The sequence below is a fragment of the Drosophila mojavensis genome, unplaced genomic scaffold (genome assembly GCF_018153725.1).
Source record: "Drosophila mojavensis isolate 15081-1352.22 unplaced genomic scaffold, ASM1815372v1 contig_72, whole genome shotgun sequence".
Classification (NCBI taxonomy): domain Eukaryota; kingdom Metazoa; phylum Arthropoda; class Insecta; order Diptera; family Drosophilidae; genus Drosophila; species Drosophila mojavensis.
Genome location: NW_025318897.1, coordinates 2,352,977 through 2,377,534, shown reverse-complemented (window position 1 = coordinate 2,377,534; position 24,558 = coordinate 2,352,977). Strand labels below are relative to the sequence as shown.

The following is a 24,558-nucleotide window of genomic DNA, read 5'->3' as shown; positions in this document are numbered from 1 at the left end:
ATCGAAAAAATGGTTCCATTGATGCGCACCAAAAATTTTATGATGATGCAAAATTTTGGGAAGGATCTGAAACTCAAAAAAAGTGGCATATTATCCTATTTAACGACGAATCCAAAATTTGCCATTATAGAAATGACTATTCCAGACATGTAAGATTCCTTACAAGTAAAGAATTCGATCTTCGCTACACAAAAAAAAAAAAAATAGTGAAGCATGTCGGTGGAAACATTATGGTGTGGGGCTACTTCTGTTTCGTCTGATTTTCCTAATATCTGACGTTATGAGAATAGCAGACTACAGGGATATTCTCAAAAATATAATGTTACCATATGCTGAGGATAACATGCCTCTGCGCTGGGTTTGTCAACAAAATAACGGTCCGAGACACTCGTCTACAATAGTATAAACTTGGCTCGAGGTTAGTAGAGTGTCACTTCTCGCTTCAGGGTGACCGAATATGGTATTTTAAATACTTTTTGGTATTTTATCAGCTCCGATTTTGCTCAAAAGTATTTTAATATAGGTATTTAGTAGCATTTTTCTTCGATTTTATGGTATTATATGGTATTTTCGGTATATGGTATTTAAGTCTTAATGAATCGAATGCTTAATGCTTAAGACTTGCTTAATTTTAAAACAAATAAATAGGAAACATGAGCAATAAGCAAAAATATAGAGCTGAGTGGGAGACTATGCCGAAAAATGAAAAATGGCTGGGAAGGAGCGCTAATAATATGGATGCGCACTGCAAAGCGTGCCAGACTAACATTTTGAGTAGGCTGGCGTCACTTAAGCAGCATGCGGCTCACACAAAAAAAAAAGATTTAATAATTTTGCCCGATTCTAATCCGTCGTGTGAACGCATATTCTCTCAAATTAATTTAATCAAAACGAAAAATCGAAACCGCTTTAAAAATGTAAATATATCACATATATTACATGTACAATAATCATTGCGCGAAAATGGGTGCAATAATTTTAAGCCCAGTGAACAAGTGTTATGTAAAGATTTCAACAAATTGAATTTAAGCTGCTCTGACGAAGAAGGCTAGTAAATATAATTAAATGATCTTAAGAGAAACTAGCAAGACTGAACAAAGAAGTTCCTTTACTATTTTATTTTAAGAAAATGTTAAAAAATGAATTTTAAGCATTTAATTAATTTTAAGACTTTAAATATATAATGGAATATGGAATTGAATACGAATGCATATTGTTCTAGTTTTATGTTGGACTGAAATATTATTAATTTTTTAAAATGAAATAAACAACAACCATTTTTTACAATGGGAAAACCCTTATTTTTTCTATATAAGTCAGTTACTATTTTATTATAATTTGAATTTCCAGACGATTTATTTGTTATGGTATTTATAGTGGTATTTTGTAAAATATGAAATAGTATTTTATAGTATATTTTTGAGACCAAATTGGTATTTTTCGTTTGGTCCGGCGCGGTCACCCTGTCTCGCTTGGCCCAGACATTCTCCTGATCTGAATCCAACCGAAAACGTGTGTAGTGCATTGAAAAAGCAGATGGTAAAGAAAAAGTGTGACAATAAACGCCAAATAATGGAGTGTGTCCAAGAAACCTGGAGGAAGATTACGAATGAGACCTGCCAAGCTTTAATTAGGAGTATGTCCAATCAGATAAAAAATTTGCTTGAAAATAAAAAAGGATATACAGGATATTGATCCAAAAATAGAATAGCAAAAGATTTTGAATGATTTGAAAATCAAAAAATAATATACATCTTACGAAAGTAAAGTGTACCTATTATTTTCGTCAAGCACAAAAAGCTCCATTTTCTTTTATTTGTTTGTAACTTTTGATAAAATTATTTTTTTTTTCCAAATTTACTTACTTTTATTGATATATACCTAATTCAGAAATGTGCATTTAAATTTTCATGTTAAGGGCAGTAGAAAAAATGTTTTGCTAAACTAAACTGAAAAAAGGTTAAATTTTAAGGGGTGTATCTATTATTTTCATCATGAGTGTATATGAGCTATTGAAATTTTGTATGTATGTATAGGCGAGTCTACTATACGCAGTGCCAGTTTATAATTTTTTTTATCGGATAACATATCCGATATCCTTTTTAGCATAAGTTGAATACTATTACAACTCAGATTTATTGAATTTAAAATTACAGATTTTGGATACCACGCCCCTTTGTACTAGAACTAAACAGAGAACACATAGACCGGACACGTAGTGTAATCTCTTTTTTCGAGCGTAATCTCCCAGACCACTTCGTATTTGCTCTGCTCTTCACTTTTACGTCGGGCTCTGAAAGCGCAATCCTTTCGCTTCATGCGCTCGATCGAGATGGTCAAAGGTTGAACAAAAGATGCCTCTATGCTCAATGTTTCCCTTGGTCTCTCTCTCTCAACGCTCTCTGCCCTCTCAAATATGTATATGTATGTATGTATATGTATGCATGTAAGCACAAGCAACAGCTCACGAAAATTGAAATTTCTTCGCGTTAGACCTCCGTTTCTTCCCATCTGTGTCAAGAGTATATCGAACTCTTCAAACCGTTTGCCAAGCTCGTACAAAATATTTGCGTTTTCGTTATTATTTGTGGGAAGGGTGTAAAAGCGTTGGTGGTCATAATGAAAATGTTTTCGTGTTGAGCATGCACGCACACACACTGTCCTTTGCTACATGTACTATGAGCATTTGTATCCCTGTGTGCGAAGCTCTGGTTGCCTGTAGTAATTTTAAAGCCCAGCATTTGCATTTGGTCGATCTTGTGGAGTGCTCACACTTACATATATATGTATGTTCGATTGAGTGTACGCAGGGGACGCTAACAAATTATGGGATATCACTTGTAGAGCTATTTGTATACCTGTGTGCCTTTATATGTGCGTGTGTGTATGTGCATGTGTGTAGGCATGGGTAGGGACACGATATCGAATGCAAAGTATCGATCATGTACTCATAAGAAGCATCAAAAGAAAAGCATCGTACTTATAAAAATATCAAATCAAAAGTATCGATGTTGCAAGGTATCGGGTATTTATATTTGGATGAAATGTTTATTAAATCTAGGATATATTTCATGTTTTTTAAATTAAAAAGTAAAAGTTACAAGAAAATTTTCAATTATTACATAGTACAATGAAGTTATGTTAAGTTATATATTCCATTCCTCCTCTGCACAATCGCCTAAAAAAAGAAGTTTTTCAAGCCTTTTGGGTGACAGTCGGCTACGAGGTTTGGTTATGGTACTTCCAGCTTTGGAGAAAAGGCGCTCAGAGGGCACGGACGTCGCGGGAATTCCCAAATACGTTTGAGCCAAGTTGTATAGTTTGGGATAAACTACTTTCATATCACCCCATTGTTTTAAAGGGTCGATGGAAAGTGGTAAAACGTGGGTAGACAGGTAGCGACCTACTTCGTCATCGTTCACTGTAGATCTTGTTTTTTTGGTCTGCTTCCCTGCGTGCGTCCACTTCTTATAATCACTCCAAAGATTGTTTGCTGAGTCTATGGAAGTATCACTCTCATTCTCACTGGAGAGAGAATTAGGGCTGGATAATAGAAATTTTCTTAGCAAATTAATTGCTTTCGTACAAGCTTTAGAAGGGCTATTTTTGAATCTTGGATCCAGTAAACAAGCTATCGCAATTAGGTGGGTTTCTTCGATGGATCCGAATCGGCGTTCCAATTGTTTAATTATTTCTTTCCTTACGGCATGTATGACTGCCATACCACCGTCGTCCGCATCTACATCCACATGTACATTATTAATCTGGTTCTTCAGGGTATTCACCATCGGTAACATTCTCTAGTGGTCTCAAAATACTTATACTTATGCGGCTCAGTTTCATGACTTGAACTTATTGGATCAAGATCTCTTGTAAAAGTTGATAGTTTTTTTCCAGTTTCTTTTGCACTAAAATATATAAAATATAAAATAAATACATATATATTTATGACAATATTTACTTACCTCACTTCGGGGTGGCTCTTTATATGCTTATGCATGTGTGAGGTGTTTCCTGATGATTTAAGAGTTTTGAAGCTAATTTTGCACTTCACCTCGTCTTTGCGTATTCTGGTGAAGTACTGCCAAACACTACTGCGGCTTTGTGGCATTCTTTTAAAGACATATATTTCAATAAACTGCATAGAATAATTGCTTTATTACTTACTTTAACTGTAAATTATATTTACTTCGATAATAATTCACTGTTTTAACTTTTTTTTAATGATTCAACTAACGGAGTCTCAAATTACGCGCAGATTGGCTGGCGAGCTTGACGTGATCCCGCTTATTTTTCTTTACTCGATATGGCTCTAGAGATACTTGATAAGTAAAAATATCGAAACCAAAATATCGAGTAAAAAGTATCGCTATCATCGCCCCAATGTTTCCGATACCGAAAATATCGATACGTTTTTCGTGTCCCTAGTTCAGGGTATAAAAAAATCAATGTATCGATTATTTTCGATAAAAAGAAAATCGAGATAATATGATTAACTCGTACCGTCACTAACCATAATAGAACACATAGACCAGACAAGTAGTGTAAAACTGTTTGCACACTGTTTTTCGAGCATTAGCACCACAGACAACTTCGTATATGCTCGGCTCCTCACTTTTATATTCGGCCTACGAAAATATACAAAAGCACACTCATTTCGCTTCATGCGCTCGACCGAGATGGTCAATGTTTCCATTTCTCTCTCTCTCTCTCTCTCGTGTTTCTTCTCTTCTGTGTGAAGACACTAAAACTAACCAGAGAACACATAGACCAGACACGTAGTGTAAAGCGTTTTGCACACGCGTTGAGTCCTACATAACTTCGTATATGCTCGGCTCCTCACTTTTAGGTTCGGGCTACGAAAATATACGAAAGCACAATCATTTCGCTTCCTGCGCTCGACCGATATGGTCGGCTGCTGAACAAAAGATTCCTCTATGCTCAATGCTTCCCTGCTCTCTCTCTCTCTCAATGCTCTCTGTTCTCTCAAATAAGTTTCGTCGAAAGACTAACTTTCAGCATATGATCTACATATTCTATGAAATATTTGACAAATTTAGTCCTTAGATCTTCTGAAATCAAACATACGGACAGAGTTAAATCGACTCAGCTCGTCGTCCAGATCAAGAATGTATGTATGTGTCGGAGATGACAGTATTACTCGAATAGAATATCTTATCGATATATCCGTTTATGCATAGTATTGGGTAATATCACTAACCAGAGAACACATAGACCGGACACGTAGTGTAAAGCGTTTTGCACACTTTTTTTTCGAGCGTTAACACCCCAGACAACTTCGTATTCGCTCGGCTCCTCACTTTTAGGTTTGGGTTACTAAAATATACGAAAGCACAATCATTTCGCTTCATGCGCTCGACCGAGATGGTCAAATGTTGAACAAAAGATCCCTCTATGCTCAATGTTTCCCTTGCTCTCTCTCTCTCTCGATGCTCTCTGCTCTCTCAAATGTGTATATGTATGTATGCATGTGAGGCTCACATTGTGAGCACAAGCAGCAGCTCACGAAAATTGAAATTTCTTCGCAGCGAGAACCCATGCCTTCCCTTCTGTGTGAAGAGTATACCGAACTTTTCAAACCGTTAGCCATGCGTTTTCGTTATTATTTATGTGCAGGTACAAGGGATCGAAAATCGCATTCCAATTTGCCCACTGGGATTAACCAGGTACTACATTTAAAAAAAAATCATTCTGATAGGCAGACCCACGATCATTGAAATAAAGTCATCTACTTAAATATAAGCGCGCCTCTTCCGGTCAAACCCAAAATCGTTCACACAATTCTAAGTTGTCGTAGGTACACGTCAATGCTCATGTCGCATGCATACACTTATAAACATACACACACGCACATACATATAAAGGCACTGAACTGCTTCTACAATGATTACCCCATCATTTGTGAGCATCGCGACCCCTGCGTACACACAATCAAACATATTTATGTAAGTGTGAGCACTTCACAAGATCAACCAAATGCAAATGCTAGGATTTCAAATTGCTATAGCCAGCAAGGGCTTTGCACACAGGCATACAAATGCTCATAGTACATGTAGCATACTGTAAGTGTGTGTGCATGCTCGTCGCAAAAACATTTTCATTATGCGCACCAACCCTTTCATACCCTTCCCACAAATAATAACGAAAACGCATGGCAAACGCTTTGAAAAGTTCGGTATACTCTTCACACAGAAGGGAAGGCATGGGTTCTCGCTGCGAAGAAATTTCAATTTTTGTGAGCGCTACTTGTGCTCACATGCAGTACATAGTACATGTAGCAAGGGACAGTGTGTGTGTGCATGCTCGTCGCGAAAACATTTTCATTATGCGCACCAACCCTTTCATACCCTTCCCACAAATACTAACGAAAACGCATGGCAAACGGTTTGAAAAGTTCGGTATACTCTTCACACAAAAGGGAAGACATGGGTTCTTGCTGCGAAGAAATTTCAATTTTCGTGAGCTGCTGCTTGTGCTCACAATGTGAGCCTCACATGCATACATACATATACACATTTAAGAGAGCAGAGAGCATCGAGAGAGAGAGAGAGCAAGGGAAACATTGAGCATAGAGGGATCTTTTGTTCAACATTTGACCATCTCGGTCGAGCGCATGAAGCGAAATGATTGTGCTTTCGTATATTTTAGTAACCCAAACCTAAAAGTGAGGAGCCGAGCGAGTACAAAGTTATCTGGGGTGTTAACGTTCGAAAAAAAAGTGTGCAAAACGCTTTACACTACGTGTCCGGTCTATGTGTTCTCTGGTTAGTGGTAATATCTTTGTTTGTATGTTTGGGAGATGAACATTGGCGTGTGCCTCCCTCAACATAGAATAGTGTGAACGATTTTGGGTTTTAATTGAAGAGGCGCGCTTTTGTTTAAGTACCTGATTTGATTCAATGATCGTGGGTTTGCCTATCAGATGAATGTTTTTTAAAAATGTGGTACCTGATTAATCCAAATTTTTGTAAAAATGATCAATTTGACCTATTTACGTATTCATCTTTTTAAAAATGTGTCAAATTGACCTGCATATGTATGCACAAGTGCAAGGGTTAAAAAAACACATCCTATTTTGCTCACTGGGATTAATCAGGTAAACCCAAAATCGTTCACACCATTCTAAGTTGAGGGAGGCATACGCCAATGTTCATCTTCCATGCATACATACAAACACATACACACACGCACATGTAAAGGCACACAGTTATACAAGTTATATCCCAAAATTGTGAGCCTCGCCTCCCATGCGTACACACAATCATACATACATACATATGTATGTGAGCACTTCACAAGATCGACCAAATGCAAATGCTGGGATTTAAAATTGCTACAAGCAGAAAGAGCTTCGCACACAGACATACAAATGTTCATAGTACATGCAGCATACTGTGTGTGTATGCATGCTCGTCGCGAAAACATTTTAATTATGCGCACCAACCCTTTCATACCCTTCCCACAAATAATAACGAAAACGCATGGCAAACGCTTTGAAAAGTTCGGTATACTCTTCACACAGAAGGGAAGGCATGGGTTCTCGCTGCGAAGAAATTTCAATTTTTGTGAGCGCTGCTTGTGCTCAGATGCATACATGCATATACATATTTGAGAGAGCAGAGAGCATCGTGAGAGAGAGAGAGAGCAAGGAAAACATTCAGCGCAGAGGGATCTTTTGTTCAACAGTCGACCATCTCGGCCGAGCGCATGAAGCGAAATGATTGTGCTTTCGTATTTTTTCGTAGCCCGAACCCAAAAAGTGAGGAGCCGAGCAAATACGAAGTGTCTGGGAGATAACTCCCGAAAAAAGGTGTGCAAAACGCTTTACACTACTTGTCCGGTCTATGTGTTCTCTGGTTAGTGGTAATATTGATAGAGTGAGATGTTAATTAACACTAATATCGAGTGTGGTCCTGACGAGGTTGCCAGTTGGTTACGATGGATGTAATCGAACGTACTAGTGAAAATCGGACAGTTGATTAGCAAGAGGAAGAAGGGCAACAGTGCAGGAACACGCTGCACTCCACAAAATAATCTAATCTGCAGAAATATCCGACATATGTATGTACATATGCTTCATGGGATCTTTAGCCAAAATTATAACAATAAAAGTAAGAGCTTGTGCAACTACAAAGTTTTGTGGGACTGCTATACTTTGCACGCGTTAACCTTGTGTGTTAAGTGCATAAGTGAACTACACATAAATACTAGCGTAATATCAAAAGAGAGAATAAACATAAGGAAGCTTATTCCAAGAGAAATTATTGACTGCTGCGACGTTCAGGAATTTGGAAATTTTATTGTTGTTTGTTTTATAGTTTATTTCTATTGTTTTTTCACAGAACTTCAAATGCAATCATATTGATGAATCGCAGGAACAGGAACATATGAACAATGATATTGCCATGCAGATGGGATTTGTTAACGAAACGATATTATCGCCGCGGCCACGCCATTGTCCACCTTTTGGCACAGCACTCTATGAAAATCATTCCGAGCAACGCTTCGGCTATGTAGAATCTGATCTAAAATTTGTTCTCTATATGTACGGAGTTAAAAATATGCGTGATATTTGTGGACGCATCACTACTGCGCTGGAAATAATAAAAGCCAAAAAGTATGCAAAATATAATAATATATGTTTATTCATTTTAAATATATCTAACTACTTTTTAATTCATTATACTTTTAAGAAGCACCTTCTGTGAAATGGACGTCTTCAGTAAACGCAGCACGATTAAACGAAATCTTGAAAAGCTTATTTTGGACATACCTACATACATATCTACAATAGAGAATCTTTCAGATCGCCTAGATGATAAATTAGGATGGAAGCAATTCAAATTCTGTTTTAAGTTGGCAACCAGCCAAATTGTGAGTATTCGAAACACGCCTTTTACAAATATGTGGGTGAGGGTGTGGATCGGTTGGATGGGGGCTAACTTACAAAAAACCCGAAATTAGTTAATATACATATAGTCTACTTTAAAAGTTTGGAGACTGTAGCTCTAAAGGTGTAGGAGATATACATAATTAAATAACTAGTTTTCGATAAGATTTTAGTCGATAGTAAAATATCAGGAGTAGTTATCGATTTGGGGAGAAAAACTCGATATGCGCGTGATATAAACGGCCCTAGGGAATAAAATTTCAGTTTCTAGCTCTTATATCTTCTGAGATCGACGCGTTCATACATACGGACAGACAGACAAACGGACAAGGCCAAATCGACTCAGCTCGTCGCCCTGATCAAGAATATATATACTTTGAGGGGTCTGCCACGCCTCCTTCTGCCTGTTACATACTTTTAACAAAACCATGATACCCTGATTTCCCATTGAAAATGGGTTCAGGGTAAAAATACAGATGACCGAAACCTTTCTAGGCTTTATTGAAATTATCGCAAAAAATGCTGAGGGAATGCTGAATATTATTTTGGAACATTTAAAGAACTATAAAATATTTTTCAAGATTGTCGGCTACAGACAGAAATTAATAGACGTGAATTATTATACTCATTCCCGAAAGTGAATTAGTATATTGGTTTTGTCCAATGTCCATCTTGCTGTCCGCCCGTCTGTCCGTCTGCCATATTTTGAACACTATTGATGCTAGACACCTCAAATATTGTATATCTGTATACTTGGGCTGACCACCCAAGACCGAACAGCTTCGATAGATATATGTTCTCCTAAAGTATAATAGCTAGAAACTTAAAATTTGGATAGTTAAGTTACTAGTAACCTCCTCTATCGATAACCCAAAAATAATTTTTATGTCTCTTTAGGGGCATGGCATATCGGGAATAATTGATGTTTCTGGAGTATTAGAGCTAAACTTAACTACTAAATTGCTGAAGGGATGTGAATGACTATTCCGCCGTCGGTAACGCCCGACTGCAATGTTCTTACTTGTTTGAAAACTTTGACAATCACTCACTCAACTCAGTCGGTGTACATGCAGCAAATCATATTGTAACGATAGTCACTTTTTTAGGAACGATCAAAAGTTTCCTTGCACCTTTTTCTTGATTTTTCAGGGACTTTGGAATAAAGTACTAATCTACATTGACCTCGTTCAAAAGAGGCTGCAAGATCTAAAAAAAAAATTTCATAATGGTGATAAGATTTTTAGGCTCTTCAAAATTATTTCGAAAGTAAAAGAGAGACTATCAATCGAGGAAAGTTCAATAGCAGAAGAATAAGAAGAATAAACATGTAAGAAAGATCTGCTCGACTACGAAATCCCTTGAACCCTGCGGAAACTGATATTTCAATGATTCTTCGCTTCTTTCTACTTACACAAAAAATACACACATAGGCACGCACGCATAAACACACATGAACCGCAGTGTGACGTACTATAGGAACTTAATAACAGTTTCATGATTATAACATTGAAGAGATTGTTCTCAGTGAGAGTTAACAGACGTGTTCAGCAAATTTGCTTGTTTTATCAATTAAATCATTTTATTAAAGCTTCACATAATTGCGGTCGGTTGATATTTGCCAATATCTATATATCTGTGCAAGGTTTTATCCGTGGTTCGCTGTGTCTTTAACAATTGCTTTTTATACACGGAACCCATTGAAATCAGGGTATAATGGGAAATCAGGGTATAATGGTTTTGTTGAAATGTATGTAACAGGCTGAAGGTGGCGGATCAGGGCGACGAGCTGAGTCCATTTGGTCCTGTCCGTCTGTCTGTCTGTCCGTCCGTCCTCCGTATGTATGAACGCGTCGATCTCAGAAGATATAAGAGCTAGCACTGACCAAACAACACATAGACCAGACATCCTCTCTCCCTCTCTCCCTCTCTCTCTAACTCTCTCTGTGGGCTCTCAAATCATGAAGCTCAGCAGCGCACAAAAATTGAAATTCCTTCGCGACGGTCCCAGCTCTTTCGTTTTGAGTGAAGAGTATACCGAAATCTTAAAAGTATGGGTATGAATGCGTTGAGGCGCATAAAGAATATGATCTCGCGAGGGGCATGCACACACACACTTGTAGTCCCTTGATACATGTATGAGCATTTGTGACCTGCGTGCGTTACTCTTGCTGCTTGTAGCAATTTTAAAGCCCAGCATTTGCATTTGGTCGGTCTTACGGACTGTCATAACCACTTTACACAGATGTACTATGTATGAACATACATATGTACATAAGTAAATTTATTATTATTATTTGCTATTATTATTATTGCTAATCATGTTTATCAATGTGTTTATATCCGTAAATATATACAATTAAAATTATTTTATACACATTTTCAACCGAAAAAATTATTGTAAAACACTACTAACTTTATTAAATGCTTTGCAATATATGAAATACTCATTATTGTAAAAAATTTCTAATTAAGTCATAATGGCCCATTTGATAGTCACCCTACGATTCAAATCATACAAAATTTACAAACTACTAAATCCAGAGACATACAAGCATACACATACACAAATGTATGTATGCATGTGCTCACTTCACAAGGCAGACCAACGGCAAATTTTGGGCTTTACAATTTGCACAGGCTGTTGTGCACAGAAAGAATACATTTTCGCGACGAGCATGCACACACACATTGACATCCTTGCTACGTGTATGTGCTTTTGAGTGCGTGCGTCGCGAAACTCAATTCGTTCTCAGTATTTTCGTCAATCATCAGTTACAGTCCCGTTTTACATACATGTATGAGCCCTTATGTGTTAGTATGGAAAACTATTCTTGATGCCTGTGGAATATTGTAAGTATGTGTGTGTATGTATGCATCCCAAGCTAATTGTCTCTGGATTTAGTAGTTTGTAAATTTTGTATTATTTGAATCGTAGGGTGACTATCAAATGGGCCATTATGACTTAATTAGAAATTTTTGACAATAATGAGGAGGAATGAGGGAAGAAACGGCAGTCTAACGCGAAGAAATTTCAATTTTCGTGAGCTGCTGCTTGTGCTCACATGCATACATACATATCATATTTGAGAGACCAAAGAGAGCAGAGAGAGCGAGAGAGCAAGAACAAAAATTGAGCATACAGGCATCTTTTATTCAACATTTGACCATCTCGGTCGAGCGCATGAAGCGGAATGATTGTACTTTCGCATATTTTCGTAGACCGAACCTCAAAAGTGAAGAGCCGAGCAAAGACGAAATTGATAGGCCCTAGGAGACAGATTTTTCGGTGTTGAACAACTTTGTACTACATGTCTAGTCTATGTGTTCTCTGGTCAGTGGTTAAACTCAATATCAACCATAAGGTTTAAGGAATTACAGTCTCATTAAAACAGAAACAAATTTTTCTAAAAATTTACATCCGAATTAAGCCGAGATAACAGATGATGTTTTGATTACAAAGTTTTTCTAAACTGCCTCAAATCGATCGCAAGTTACGATTCACAACCAAGAAATATTTAACCATTCCAGTAGAGCGATATTTTTTCACATACTTCAACTTTCGTAGACTATAACTTTTGATATTCGCGAATATTCGCCCAGATCTCTTTTTCATTTAAAAAATGATCTTTTGTGAATCGTCAAGTGTCAAAATGAGCTGCCAATACCTGCACTCATATGTATAGATTATTTTATAGGTATAATGTCTGTATAAAACAAGTAAGAAGGTTCTAGTCCATACTGCTCTGAACCCTCTAAGCTGATACTCTACTTATTCTGCACTTCTTTTATGCATACACACGCACGTATGTATAATCTCGTGCTCTGCTGACTGCGCAGTTAGCAGCGACTGCGCTTGGGCTGCGCTGCAGTGTGGGCAATATTATGAGAGCTTATTTGTTGAATAATTTCTTTTGTAGACATACAATTTTAATGAAACTTTCAAAACGTGATCATATGGTTAAAATGTGTGTACATTCCAAAGCACAAGTAGTACTTGAAATGCGTTTTTACAAAATGGGGGCGAAAGGGGCGTGGTATCCAAAATCTGTAAATAACAAAATCTTTGTATCGATCTGTGTATACATAGTAAGTTTGGAGTCTCTAGGTCTAAAAGTGTTAAAATTAGGCTGAAAAAAAATCAGTTTTTCAGGTATTCTCGATAAAAAAAGTTATCGGATGAGTTATCGAAAAAATATGATAAACTTGTACTGCGTATGGTACACACGAGTATGCATGCCAAATTTCAGCTCTCTAGCTCGTATAACTTCTGAGATCGACGGACGGACAGACGCAAAGAGCTATATCGATTCAGCTCGTCGTGCTGATCAGAATATATATATACTTTATGGGGTCTGCGATGATTCCTTCTGCCCGCTACATACTTTTTCACAAAACCCTTATACCCTAATTTTCCAATTTCAATTGAGGGTTCAGGGTATAAAAAAAACACTTTTTGCTATATAGTGCAAGGAATCGGACCAAGCAAGAAAAGTTGAAGCCCTTAAATATTATGTTTTTAGTGAGATAATCGGAAAAGCCAATTATACGGAAGAGGAGCTTCTGTCAGTTAATAAAAAAATTGACAACTTTGCCAAGCTTGCAATGAAGTGGAGGAAGTGTAATAGAACACTTTCATATTTTGAAAAATCAAATGCTGAATGGTTAAACGGTTGAATCACGCTAATTGAACCATACACAATCAGTATGCCTGGATGATATCAATTGCCAATAAAAAAGTGGCAAGTCCGCGAGGCGAATAAAGAAATTGTTGCTGAAAGGGAAATAAAAATTCAAAATTATCTCCGAAGAGAACATCAGGTAATACCCATAATACAGCCAGAAAATTTTTCCAACAACCAATCTTAGCTTCTAATATTACTGGAGTGAGTACTAATTTATTTAACCGACTTACGGTTATTATTATTTTATGAGCCATAGCATGTGGATATGAGGTTGACATCGAATCTTTTTTTTGTAAAGGAGTACCCTTTGTGTATGGTGTATAACATCGTCACTTCATAAAATCCTTGTGCACGGGGCAGATATTATAAAAACAGTGTCCCTGCCAATTGGAATGATGTCAGAAGAATCTCTTGAAGCACGTAACAAAGATATGCGTAATGTGTCAATGACACAAGAAAAAATTCTCGCTTGAATACAATGGCGGATTTATTCAATGCGTTTTTAGTAACATCAGATCCAGTCGAGCAGTCTCGACTGGAGCCTTCTTACTTGTTGAAATTGTTGATATAAGTGGATCTGATGTTACTAAAAACGCATTGAATAAATCCGCCAGGGCCTGAACCCTCCAAACTGATATTCTAATCATTCTGGACTTCTTTTATGCACACATACATACACATGCACGTATAAGCACGAGTTACCATCTCTGCTCCCCTCGAGATGTCACCCCAGAAGCAGCCACGCCTTTTAGCTGAGTCGGCACTTGGCTATCGTGTGGGCGATGTCGGCTAGCAATTCTTCTGAATTGCTACATAAAATGACAAGGCGTCGACATTCTGCCGACGAACCAGCTGGCTTGGGTTAGAGCCAGGCATTTAATTTTTGTATAGTAGTTTTAGTCTAGATTTGGTGACAATTGAAGACGGTTTATTAAATATAAAATCAAGCTTTATGAATATAAAACCAAACAACACTGTTATTATTTCACTATAATTAATCAACCTTGGAGGGCTCTACCACATCCTTCCCCCCACACCAGAAGAGAGGAACTGGTAACTGGCGCAGCCGCACTCTAAATAACCTACTACAACGAGAAGTCTTCTACTACGTATAACCATGAGGGTTACATTTAAGTAACAGAAATAAAAATAAAACAAGTAAGAAAGCTCTAGTCGAGACTACTCGACTACGAGATCCCCTGAACCCTTGGAGTAATAGCTATTTCAATAATTTTTCGCGTCTTTCAGCTTACACAAGCAACACACACACACACACACACACACACACACACACACGCACAGGAATACATACACACACATACACACACACACATACACACATACACAAACATTTACATACTCATACACACACAAGCATAAACACGCATGGGCGGCAGTGAGCGCTTACTATGAGAACTTAATTGCTTAATAACTTTTGAATACTTGTGGACGTACGATCTTCATGAAACTTTCAGCTTATGATTATAACATGAATATGCATGTAATTGCCAATGCACAAGTCTCTAGTATTTGAAATACGCTTTTTACAAAAGTGAGGGTGAGGGGGTGAATTTAGAGGTGGAGGGTAAATTTTAACAAAAACCGAAATTGTATAAATTGCATATAGGCATACATTAAAAATTTGGAGACTCTAGCAATAAAGGTGTAGAAGATATAATTTTATAACTGGTTTTCGATAAGGTTTTTTATCGATAAAAAAAAAGATCGGGATGAGTTATCGATTTTTAATGATAAACTTGATATGCGCGCTGTGATTACGAACATTTAAAAAAAAATTGAAGTCTCTAGCTCTTATATCTTCTGAAATCGACGCGTTCATACATACGGACAGACGGACAGACGGACGGACGGACAGACGGACAGACAGACGGACAGGGCCAAATCAACTCAGCTCGTCGCCCTGATAAAGAATATGTAATATGTATATGTGTGTGAATATGTGTAAAATATTGATATGAACTGTAAATTGCCTCAATGGCTCTAGCGCTAATATACATACATATATATGTATGTATTCATTAGATAGATTTAAACAATGTCTTTTATTGTCACTCTCAACTGATTAGGCATGTTAATTAACAAAAGTCAAAAAAGTCAAGTTCAATAACACACGCATGAACACGCATTGGCTGCAGTGTGGGCTTGCTATGGGAAATTAATTGTTTAATAACTCTTCTTGTGGGTGGACTATTCTCATGAAACTTTTAGATTATGATTATAATATAAATATGTATGCATTTGCCAAAGCACAAGCTTCTAGTATCTAAATTAACCTTTTAAAAATACCTGGCAAGTCTTTTGACTGATATCCTACTATACCCGCTGCAATAGACTCTCGAAAATACGGAAGCTCAATCAATTTCTCGCTGCTCATGGTTTCCTTTTGTATACGTCTATATAGGATGTAGGCGTTTGTTTTGGCCATATCTACTAAATGGTAGGAAATTCAGGTTGCAGCATCTTGAGTTTTACTTTTTATATGGTATCGGCCCATAAGCCCATCCATCAGATCCACACCCCCCATATGAGCATTATACTCTCTAATAACTTGTGGACACTCAACTTTTACATGGCGCTTCGACTTTCTGTCGTAACGAGCTCTTTGCTGTTCCTTCTTGTGTATTTGACATTTTAAACGGCATAACGCCCACATAAGTCGATAATAAGCGAACGGCCTTGTTGTCTTTCCACAGGACATTACTAATCTCCGCTCCATATGAGGAACCTACGTACTCAACTGAAAAACCTCTTGACTTTTCCTTGATGTCACTGTCGTTTGGTAGCTTGCAGTTTGGTATCCGATTTACACGAAATGTTCCCAAACTATAAATCCTTTTTGCACGAAGAGATACCATCAAAGGCAGCGATGTGTAAAAATTGTCTAAATATATTATTTGATGTATGAAAGTTTCAACGGTTTTCGTTAAGCGTACAACAATGTTGGCTGACGCACCAAGACCAGGGTAACCAGGTAATATAGAATTATCCCCTGCGCCACTATGTATTTCAAATCGGTAGGCATATCCAAAAGAATCACACAGGACAAATAATTTTATTCCCCACTTGTGTGGCTTATTGGGCATGTATTGCCGCAAATGATGCTTAATTTTTATGCTGCACATATGTTCGTCGACGCATAATCGAGCTTGCTTAGGCACAGAGTTAAATCTTTCATTCGAAATGTCAATAACACTGCGCGTGCGAAAAAGTGGATCGTAGCCAGGCTTACCCTTTTTGATTCGCTTGCTCTCATCACACAATGAGAAATATTTCTTAATTGCTTCAAATTTGCTGCGGGTCATACAGGTTTGTATGGATGCAAACGCGTTTTGTCCTCAGTAATTTTTCAAATTAGGATACCGATATATTGACATATAAATCAATATACCGATATAGTGATGAATATCTTCCGTTGTGATTTTTAACTTGTTGGCAATATTTTTCTTTAAGGATGCGCGCATTCCTCGACTATCATACTTATAATGTCCGAGTTTAAAAAATAACTAAATAGTTGATGCGGAGTTTTCAGATCAGTTTATTTCGATGGCAACGAAGAGTCGCCTTGAAAAGCTACATTGTTCATGTGCAATTGCATTGATTGATGTCGCCATATAACTTTACTGGGTTCCTTTTTAATTGATTCGATATTTATTCATAAACATTAATGAGTTATATTATAATTCAAAGTAATGACTTGCTTACTAAGCCCCTTAAAACCACCAGAAGATGGTAAAGATACACGTGTTGCTCCTTCAATAACTGGCAATGGAGATCGAGGCCTTTTAGGAGTTTTTCGGGAAAGCTCATGGCTCTGCACAGTATTTTCAATGTTTTCAAGATTACTACACATTAAGGATAACATAGAGGCATCTTCTATTGCAGTGTTTAGTGCCTCTGCTAGGTCTTCATCTTCTTCATCCTCGTTGTCACCTGATATACTCGACATATCGACATCCGACGGGACTGATTCGAACAACTCTAGCAGTTGCTCATCCGTCAAATCAGACCATTTATAGCGAACTGTCAAAGCCATTATTCAATTTCTATTAACAAAATTCAACAATAGAAGAAGAAGAAGTGCAAGCAGTTGTGTAATAGCTGCTGACAAAAAATTTTGCCGTGGAGCTCCAAAAGTGCCTCAAGGCTCTTATCACTTTTACGTGGCTACAAAGCACGGCTTTAACATTTTCGCACATATTAAACTGCATTTAAATAGTACATTACCTCACCTATCATGAAAAAAATATTGAGTTCAATCGGTTATTTAAATTTGCTTTTATCAGCACTGCAAGAGACAATGTGCAGCAGCTGAAATTTTTGGCGCTAAATAACATATGATTCGATCATATGTTTATTAAAAGTACCGTTTAAAGTGCCCGAGAGCTTTAGAACTTTAACAGAGCATTTAGGCAAGTGTTTTTAACAGTCCTACCACTAAAAGCTGTTAGTAATTTTTATACCCTGAACCCATTTTCAATGGGAAATCAGGGTATAATGGTTTTGTTGAAATGTATGTAACAGGCAGAAGGAGGCGTGGCAGACCCCACAAAGTATATATATTCCTGATCAGGGCGACGAGCTGAGTTGATTTGGCCCTGTCCGTCTGTCTGTCCGTCTGTCCGTCCGTCCGTCTGTCTGTCTGTCCGTCTGTCCGTATGTATGAACGCGTCGATTTCAGAAGATATAAGAGCTAGAGACTTCAAATTTTTTTTTAAATGTTCGTAATTACAGCGCGCATATCAAGTTTATCATTAAAAATCGATACCTCATCCCGATCTTTTTTTATCGATAAAAAACATTATCGAAAACCAGTTATCAAATTATATCTTCTACACCTTTATTGCTAGAGTCTCCAAATTTTTAATGTATGCCTATATGCAATTTATACAATTTCGGTTTTTGTTAAAATTTACCCTCCACCTCTAAATTCACCCCCTCACCATCACTTTTGTAAAAAGCGTATTTCAAATACTAGAGACTTGTGCATTGGCAATTACATGCATATTCATGTTATAATCATAAGCTGAAAGTTTCATGAAGATCGTACGTCCATAAAAAAAGTTATTAAACAATTAAGTTCTCATAGTAAGCGCACACTGCAGCCCATGCGTGTTTATGCGTGCGTGCTTGTGTGTGTATGTGTGTGTGTATGCGTGTGTGTGTGTATGCGTGTGTGTATGCGTGTGTGTGTATGTATGTTTGTGTGTGCGTACGTGCGTGTGTGTGTGTGCGTGTTTCTTGTGTAAGCTGAAAGACGCGAAAAATTATTGAAATATCTATTGCTCCAAGGGTTCAGGGGATCTCGTAGTCGAGCAGTCTTGACTAGAGCTTTCTTACTTGTTTAAAAATTAAAAATTAAATAAGTGCCTAGAGGCAGTCTTACGTCCTAGTGGGTTAAAATTTGGAGACTCTAGCTATAAAAATTTAGCAGATATAGTTTTATAGCTCATTTTCATTTTCTCATTTTTTCAGTTTAAGCTCTAGCTCTTACATCTAATGGGATCGACGCGATCATACATACGGACAGACAGACGGACAGGGCTAAATCGACTCAGCTCGTCGCCTGATAAAGAATATTCTTTGTGGGGTCTGCCATGTCTCCTTCTGCCTGTTACATACTTTTAACAAAACCATTATACCCTGATTTCCCATTTTCAAGGGGTTCAGGGTATAATGAACAGTCCTTAAATAAAAATTTGATTATAGAATTCAAGAGATTTAGCCGGGACCGCAATTAAGAGTTGTAAAGAAGTATTTCTATGGCTGGGGTACAACTCTCAGTCTTCCCCAGGATCATTTACAAGAAATTTAATAAATTGCCGAGACCACGGAATGAGAGAGGTTAGTGGGCCGAGGTGGCCTAGCTATCCGTGTTTGAGACACAAGAGATTTATTGGAGAAACTGCAGTTGCAATGGGGTGGCCTGGGAACGCTGTGCTCCAGCTCTGGCGTATAACTTTCGGACACACCGGCTTCCCACAGTCGACACTCCCGCTCGCTTGACCGTATTCGACAAGAAGAAAAACTAGCTCACGCCCGTCCGACTCGCAGCCAAACCGGCCGTTGCCACAACCCAGCTCTGGCGTATCACGCTCGGAGCGAGATTGGGGCACTGCCGCTGGGCTGCGGTGTGGCAATGGTCGATTCCAGGAACACAGTATGCCGGCGGGCTCCTGCCCAGACCCCGGGGTATAACGCTCAGAGCTGACCACGTGGTCCCCGCTGCACCCTAACGTATAACGCTCAGAGTTTGTCACGTGGTCACTACGGCACACTGACTCCCATACACGGCGGCTTCGGCGCACTACCATTTGAACACAATTAATACACTTCTCGAATATTATGTTCTGTTCACTATTTATTTCACAAATCACTTATCCCATAACTCCTTTATTCTCCTCGCTTAGGCATTCGGCCCACTAAAAGGCACATTCGAGAATAAAATAACAAAAAAAAAAAAAAAAATGCAACACATGGGATCTAAGCCCCGTCAGCTTACCGGCGATCTGCAGCGGGAGGCGTCATGTTCCTGTCGTCAGATTTGTTGTTTGTCCGTTTGCGTCCGTTCGCTGCGTGGGTCCGAAGATAAGTGATCGAAATAATTTTCGCCGCTTAGCGTTGAGCCTTTGATGCTCAGAGCTGTCAGTTCTGCCCGCCGCGGCGTCGCTGTCTATAGGCGCTGCTCGAGAGTTTCAGTGCAACTATGCTTCGATTACCTGTGTTATGCTATGCAAGAGCTTTTACTCTCGCTCTCATTCTACGCTCCCGACCCTTTGTCGTTGCGCTGCGCTTAGCAGCGTAAGAGCTTTCAGCGGCTGCATACTTTTGCATATATTGTGCAAGAGTCTCTTTGTATGCGTTCCGTTGCATTTTTGCTCTTAGCATCGCTCTTAATTATTCATTTCGGCTGTGCCATTAGACATGTAGCTCTATGCTCTTGCTTTCTTTCCCTCGGCCGCGCTGTTGCGTGGGGAGAGGTGCCGTTAGATCTCCAATGTTGTTTTCTGTCGTCGTCCGTTTTGTCATTGTTGTTGTTGCCAATGTTCTGCTGATTTGTGTGCGTTGTTAGTTGCGTGGTATAGACTGTACTCGATTGCCGTTTTAATTCGTATGCATTGGTTTCCTATTGCGGTCCGTTTCTCGATGTTATTGTCCGTTGCTGCGCCGTTTCGTTACTCGCCGTTGTTATTGTTGGTGTTGCCAAGCAGACTGCGCGCTGGCTGAGCGTCGTTAGATTTCTTCTGTCCTTTACTGTTCTCGTCCGTGTTGTCGCTGTTATTGTCCGTTGCTGCATGGCTACACTATGGATAAGACGGGTATATCTATTTTGCTTAAGTATATATATGTATTTTTTCATTAATTTCCCTCCACCGATATGTTGCTTAGGGCTACTATTACAAATGGTTGTTTTGGGAAGCAGGGAAAAATGCGATATTTCACACACCAACGCTTCCAAGCCATGGTCGTCCGTTTGCAGGGTGAAACGCTTGCTGAAGTCTGGGCAACACTGGAGCTTTCGTCAATTTTTGTTTTAAGTCCTCGAAAGCGGTCTGTTGAGGGGTGCTTCATTCCCACTTAAGACCCTCCTTCAAAAGTGCGGTCATCGGTTGTACGACGTCGGCGAAGTTTGGGACAAACCGCCGGTACCAGGACGCTAGCCCGACGCACTGTCGGAGTTCCTTCACCGTGGTGGGTGGCTTCAAGCTCTGTACGGCTACGATCTTGTCTGGGTCCGTGTGGATTCCCCTGTCGCTTATCACATGCCCCAGGTACGTAATCTTCTTCCTGAAGAACGCGCACTTGTCCGGGTTGAGCCTAAGGTTGGCCTCTCGGAGGCGACGGAATACTTCCCGCAAGACTTGCACGTGCTCCTCGATTGTCTCTACCACTACCACGATGTCATCGCGCTGGCGGAAAGTGGCTGGCGCGGAATGTAAGCCGAACGGCATCACCTTCCAATGGAAAAGCCCTCGCCCCGGTACCGTAAACCCCGTACACTCCCGACTTTCCTTGGCCATCGAGATTTGTCAACAGCCATTTTTCAGATCGAGCGTCGATATGTATTTAGCGTGTCGTAGTTTCCCTAGGATGTGTGTCATCCTCGGAAGTGCGTACGCATCGGGGATGGATCGTTCGTTCAACTGCCGATAGTCCACGCACATGCGCCACTGGTTATTTTTCTTTCGCACGAGTACTATCGGCGGACTGTGGGGACGTCGTGAAGGTTCAATACAGTCCTGTGCCAGTAACTCATCTATTTGCTCGTTGATGACTGTCTGCATGGCGGGGTTCTTCGAATAGTAACGTTGTTTGATCGGTCGTCTTTCATTGTTATTTTGTGTTCCGATGTTCGTTGTTATTCGTGGTCTCTTTGAGGTCGTAGAACCGGTTGAGCTCCTCCGTCAGAGATTCCCCGACCGTCGGCTCCTCCCTGGCTTGCTTCTCCGCGTCCGAATCAGCCATTCTGGTTGTCTCCGGCGGGAGTTAGTGAAATTCTCTTTTCTTTGCTAATGGAATTCCCATCGTCCGATCACCGTCCGCTGCTATCTCAATCCGTATCTCTCACGACGTATGCCAGCTTCAACCTCTCGACCGTACCTGCTCCGACGAAGCTCCGCGTCGCCCCTGTGTCAATGGTCCCGTCCAGCGGGTGTCCGGCGACCATTACTATCACGACGATTCGCCCCTTCTGTACGCCTACTAATTCTTCTGGTTTTGGGAATCGGAGTGACTCGCCTCCGCCATGTCCCGGCTGGGCAGCTCTGCGACAATCCCGCGTCTTGATTCCCCTCCGGCCGCAGTCCCAACAGAAGAGTATTTGGGCCCCTTGGCATTCCCGTTGGAAGTGCCCTGCCTCGCCGTATCGACGACATGCCCTACGGACATCCACCGATCGATTTATCGCACTGTTCCCGAAAGGTGGGGCTGTGTGGTTCGGAGCGTTCCGGAAGGGGCTCACCTGTCCGCTCGGTGCGCGCGTCGCGGGCTGCAAACTCCTAGATGATTTCCTCCGGCCTTCCAACTCCCGCAGTTCTTCGTATGTAACCGCCAACCGCGTCAATTCAGTCATTGTCCGGCACTTGTCGCGCTTCATGTAATGTCGGTAGATGAGCAACATATAGTCGTATGCCTTGTCCAACTGATCCGCCTCCGTCAGCCCGCCCTCTGCATCATCACCCGTAAGGCGATGAGGTAATCCTGGAAAGGCTCCCCCACATGTTGCATGCGAGCGCAGATCTCGTCCCCCAGGCGCTTAAAATATCGTGGCGGAAGGAAGAATTGCAGGAACTCGTGCTTGAATGCTTCCCACGTTGCTCCTTGGAGTCCGCTTCCCCGTAGCCAATCCTCTGCTCGCTCGGTCAACAACTCCGGCATTGCCCGAGGCAAGCGATTGACATCTACCTGGTACGCCACGGCCCGCTCCTCCAGCTGCTCGATGAATCGTAACGGATTGGTCCTGCCATTAAAAGTCACGCCCCATTTCCTAGGCTGTACAGTTGCCCATGCCTCTCGGTTGGACCCCGAGCTGCCAGCCGTTGGTGTTGTGACTAGAGGTCCTGCTGGTCTCGTCCGTGGGTTCTCCAGTGGTGGGATCAGCAGATGGGTGGATCCACTGGGTCGGTGGGTCGGTGGATCCACTGGCCCAACATCTCCTAGCTTCTCATCCTTGTCCAATCCCGTGGCGTGGTCGTGAGTCCGAAGTCGATCGATTGCCATAACTGTCGGCCCAATAGTCCAGCCTCTGTTGTACCTCCTCACTGAGATCATCCCTATTGATATACGCCGTTAGTCGGCGTCGCAGTTCGTCGACTAAACCAGCCCAGCTCCGTGAGAATGACGTCCAACTCTGCCTTCCGCTGGTAGCTGACCCAGCCTGTATTTCCCGTCATGATGCGTTCTTATTCGATCTGGTAGCAAAGATAAGATCCCACAGAAATTAGCGGCGATTTGTAGAGCATTCCCGATGCCACAAATTGTTTTGATACCCCGCGACAGAGGTCATAGAATAGCTCACTCTTGAAATATTCCGTGCCTAAGCGCAAAGTATCCCACGTCGGCGTAACAATATACCCCACGACGATAAAAAAGAAGGTAATATCCCACGACGATGTGTAGGATATCCCACGTTGTTACGTCGATATTTCCGATATCCCACGTTGCACATTGGGTCAGCGAGCTGATTTTTCGACGAAAATTAAAGTTTTAAAGCTAGGTTCTTGAAATTTGGTACACATAAAAATATATCTAAGTTTCAGACCGCTCTGGCCACGCTTTCCCCAGCCGCCCTAATAATATTGGTTTCCTCTTATTGATACTTTATGGTATTTAATATTGCTACCTTTCATTAAATTCAACAATTTTTTTGAATTTATTTTTTTAACCTATATCCTTAATATTAATAAGTTATAATACAAAAAAATAAATAATAATGCGTTCAAAATGACAAGTATTTTACATTTAAAAATGCTCCTTAAAGTCATTTTCTATATCAATTTCTATATATTTTCAAGCAGATATGCTAAAGCTTCATCCTCCACTAGGCCAACCAAGATTTTTTCTAGCCTTATTAGGGTTACACGGAGTAAGAAATGTATTTTTTAACACAAGGGATGTATCTTTCTCGTTCGATTTTCAGCCGAAATCTGGACATACTTATATTACATTTTGCACTAAGTTCTTTTGTATGTAATGGTGAAAGCTTCTCACATTGGTGCTGATCTCATCGTTTTTCTTCGGGCCTAAGTCGAATTCTTTCAGTTTATCATAAATCCAACCCGAAACGGCAGATGCGCGGCGATTGTTTTGTATGTAGATCTCAAGCAGTTGCTCTTAGGCGAATGAAAATCACAGCTACAATATTAGGGATTTATACACATCGGAGCAAAATGGAGCAAACAATTTTTTTACATTAGTTTATATACAATTGCCACTATAATGATACAT

General features: G+C 39.9%; 1 protein-coding gene and 1 long non-coding RNA gene across 9 annotated transcripts in view; one reads left to right on the top strand and one right to left on the bottom strand.

Annotated features, from left to right (window-relative positions):
• Window positions 1–24,558, top strand: part of LOC6586721 — a 133,482-nt gene that overhangs the window by 88,460 nt on the left and 20,464 nt on the right. For 5 of the 8 annotated variants that reach the window (XM_032733346.2, XM_032733345.2, XM_032733344.2 and 2 more), the window contains 2 exons: window positions 8,364–8,638; window positions 8,715–8,895. In XM_032733346.2, the coding sequence (XP_032589237.1) occupies window positions 8,364–8,638; window positions 8,715–8,895 (456 nt within the window). Of the gene's footprint in view, window positions 1–7,910; window positions 8,133–8,363; window positions 8,639–8,714; window positions 8,896–9,808; window positions 10,505–24,558 lie in introns of those variants that run through there. The other 3 variants (XM_044009395.1, XM_015160290.3, XM_015160289.3) reach the window with 3 other exon arrangements.
• Window positions 3,311–4,330, bottom strand: LOC26527165. Its single transcript, XR_001448875.3, has 3 exons — window positions 4,168–4,330; window positions 3,966–4,112; window positions 3,311–3,908 (listed from the first exon to the last, which is right to left on the bottom strand). It is a non-coding gene; the product is annotated as an uncharacterized LOC26527165 (long non-coding RNA).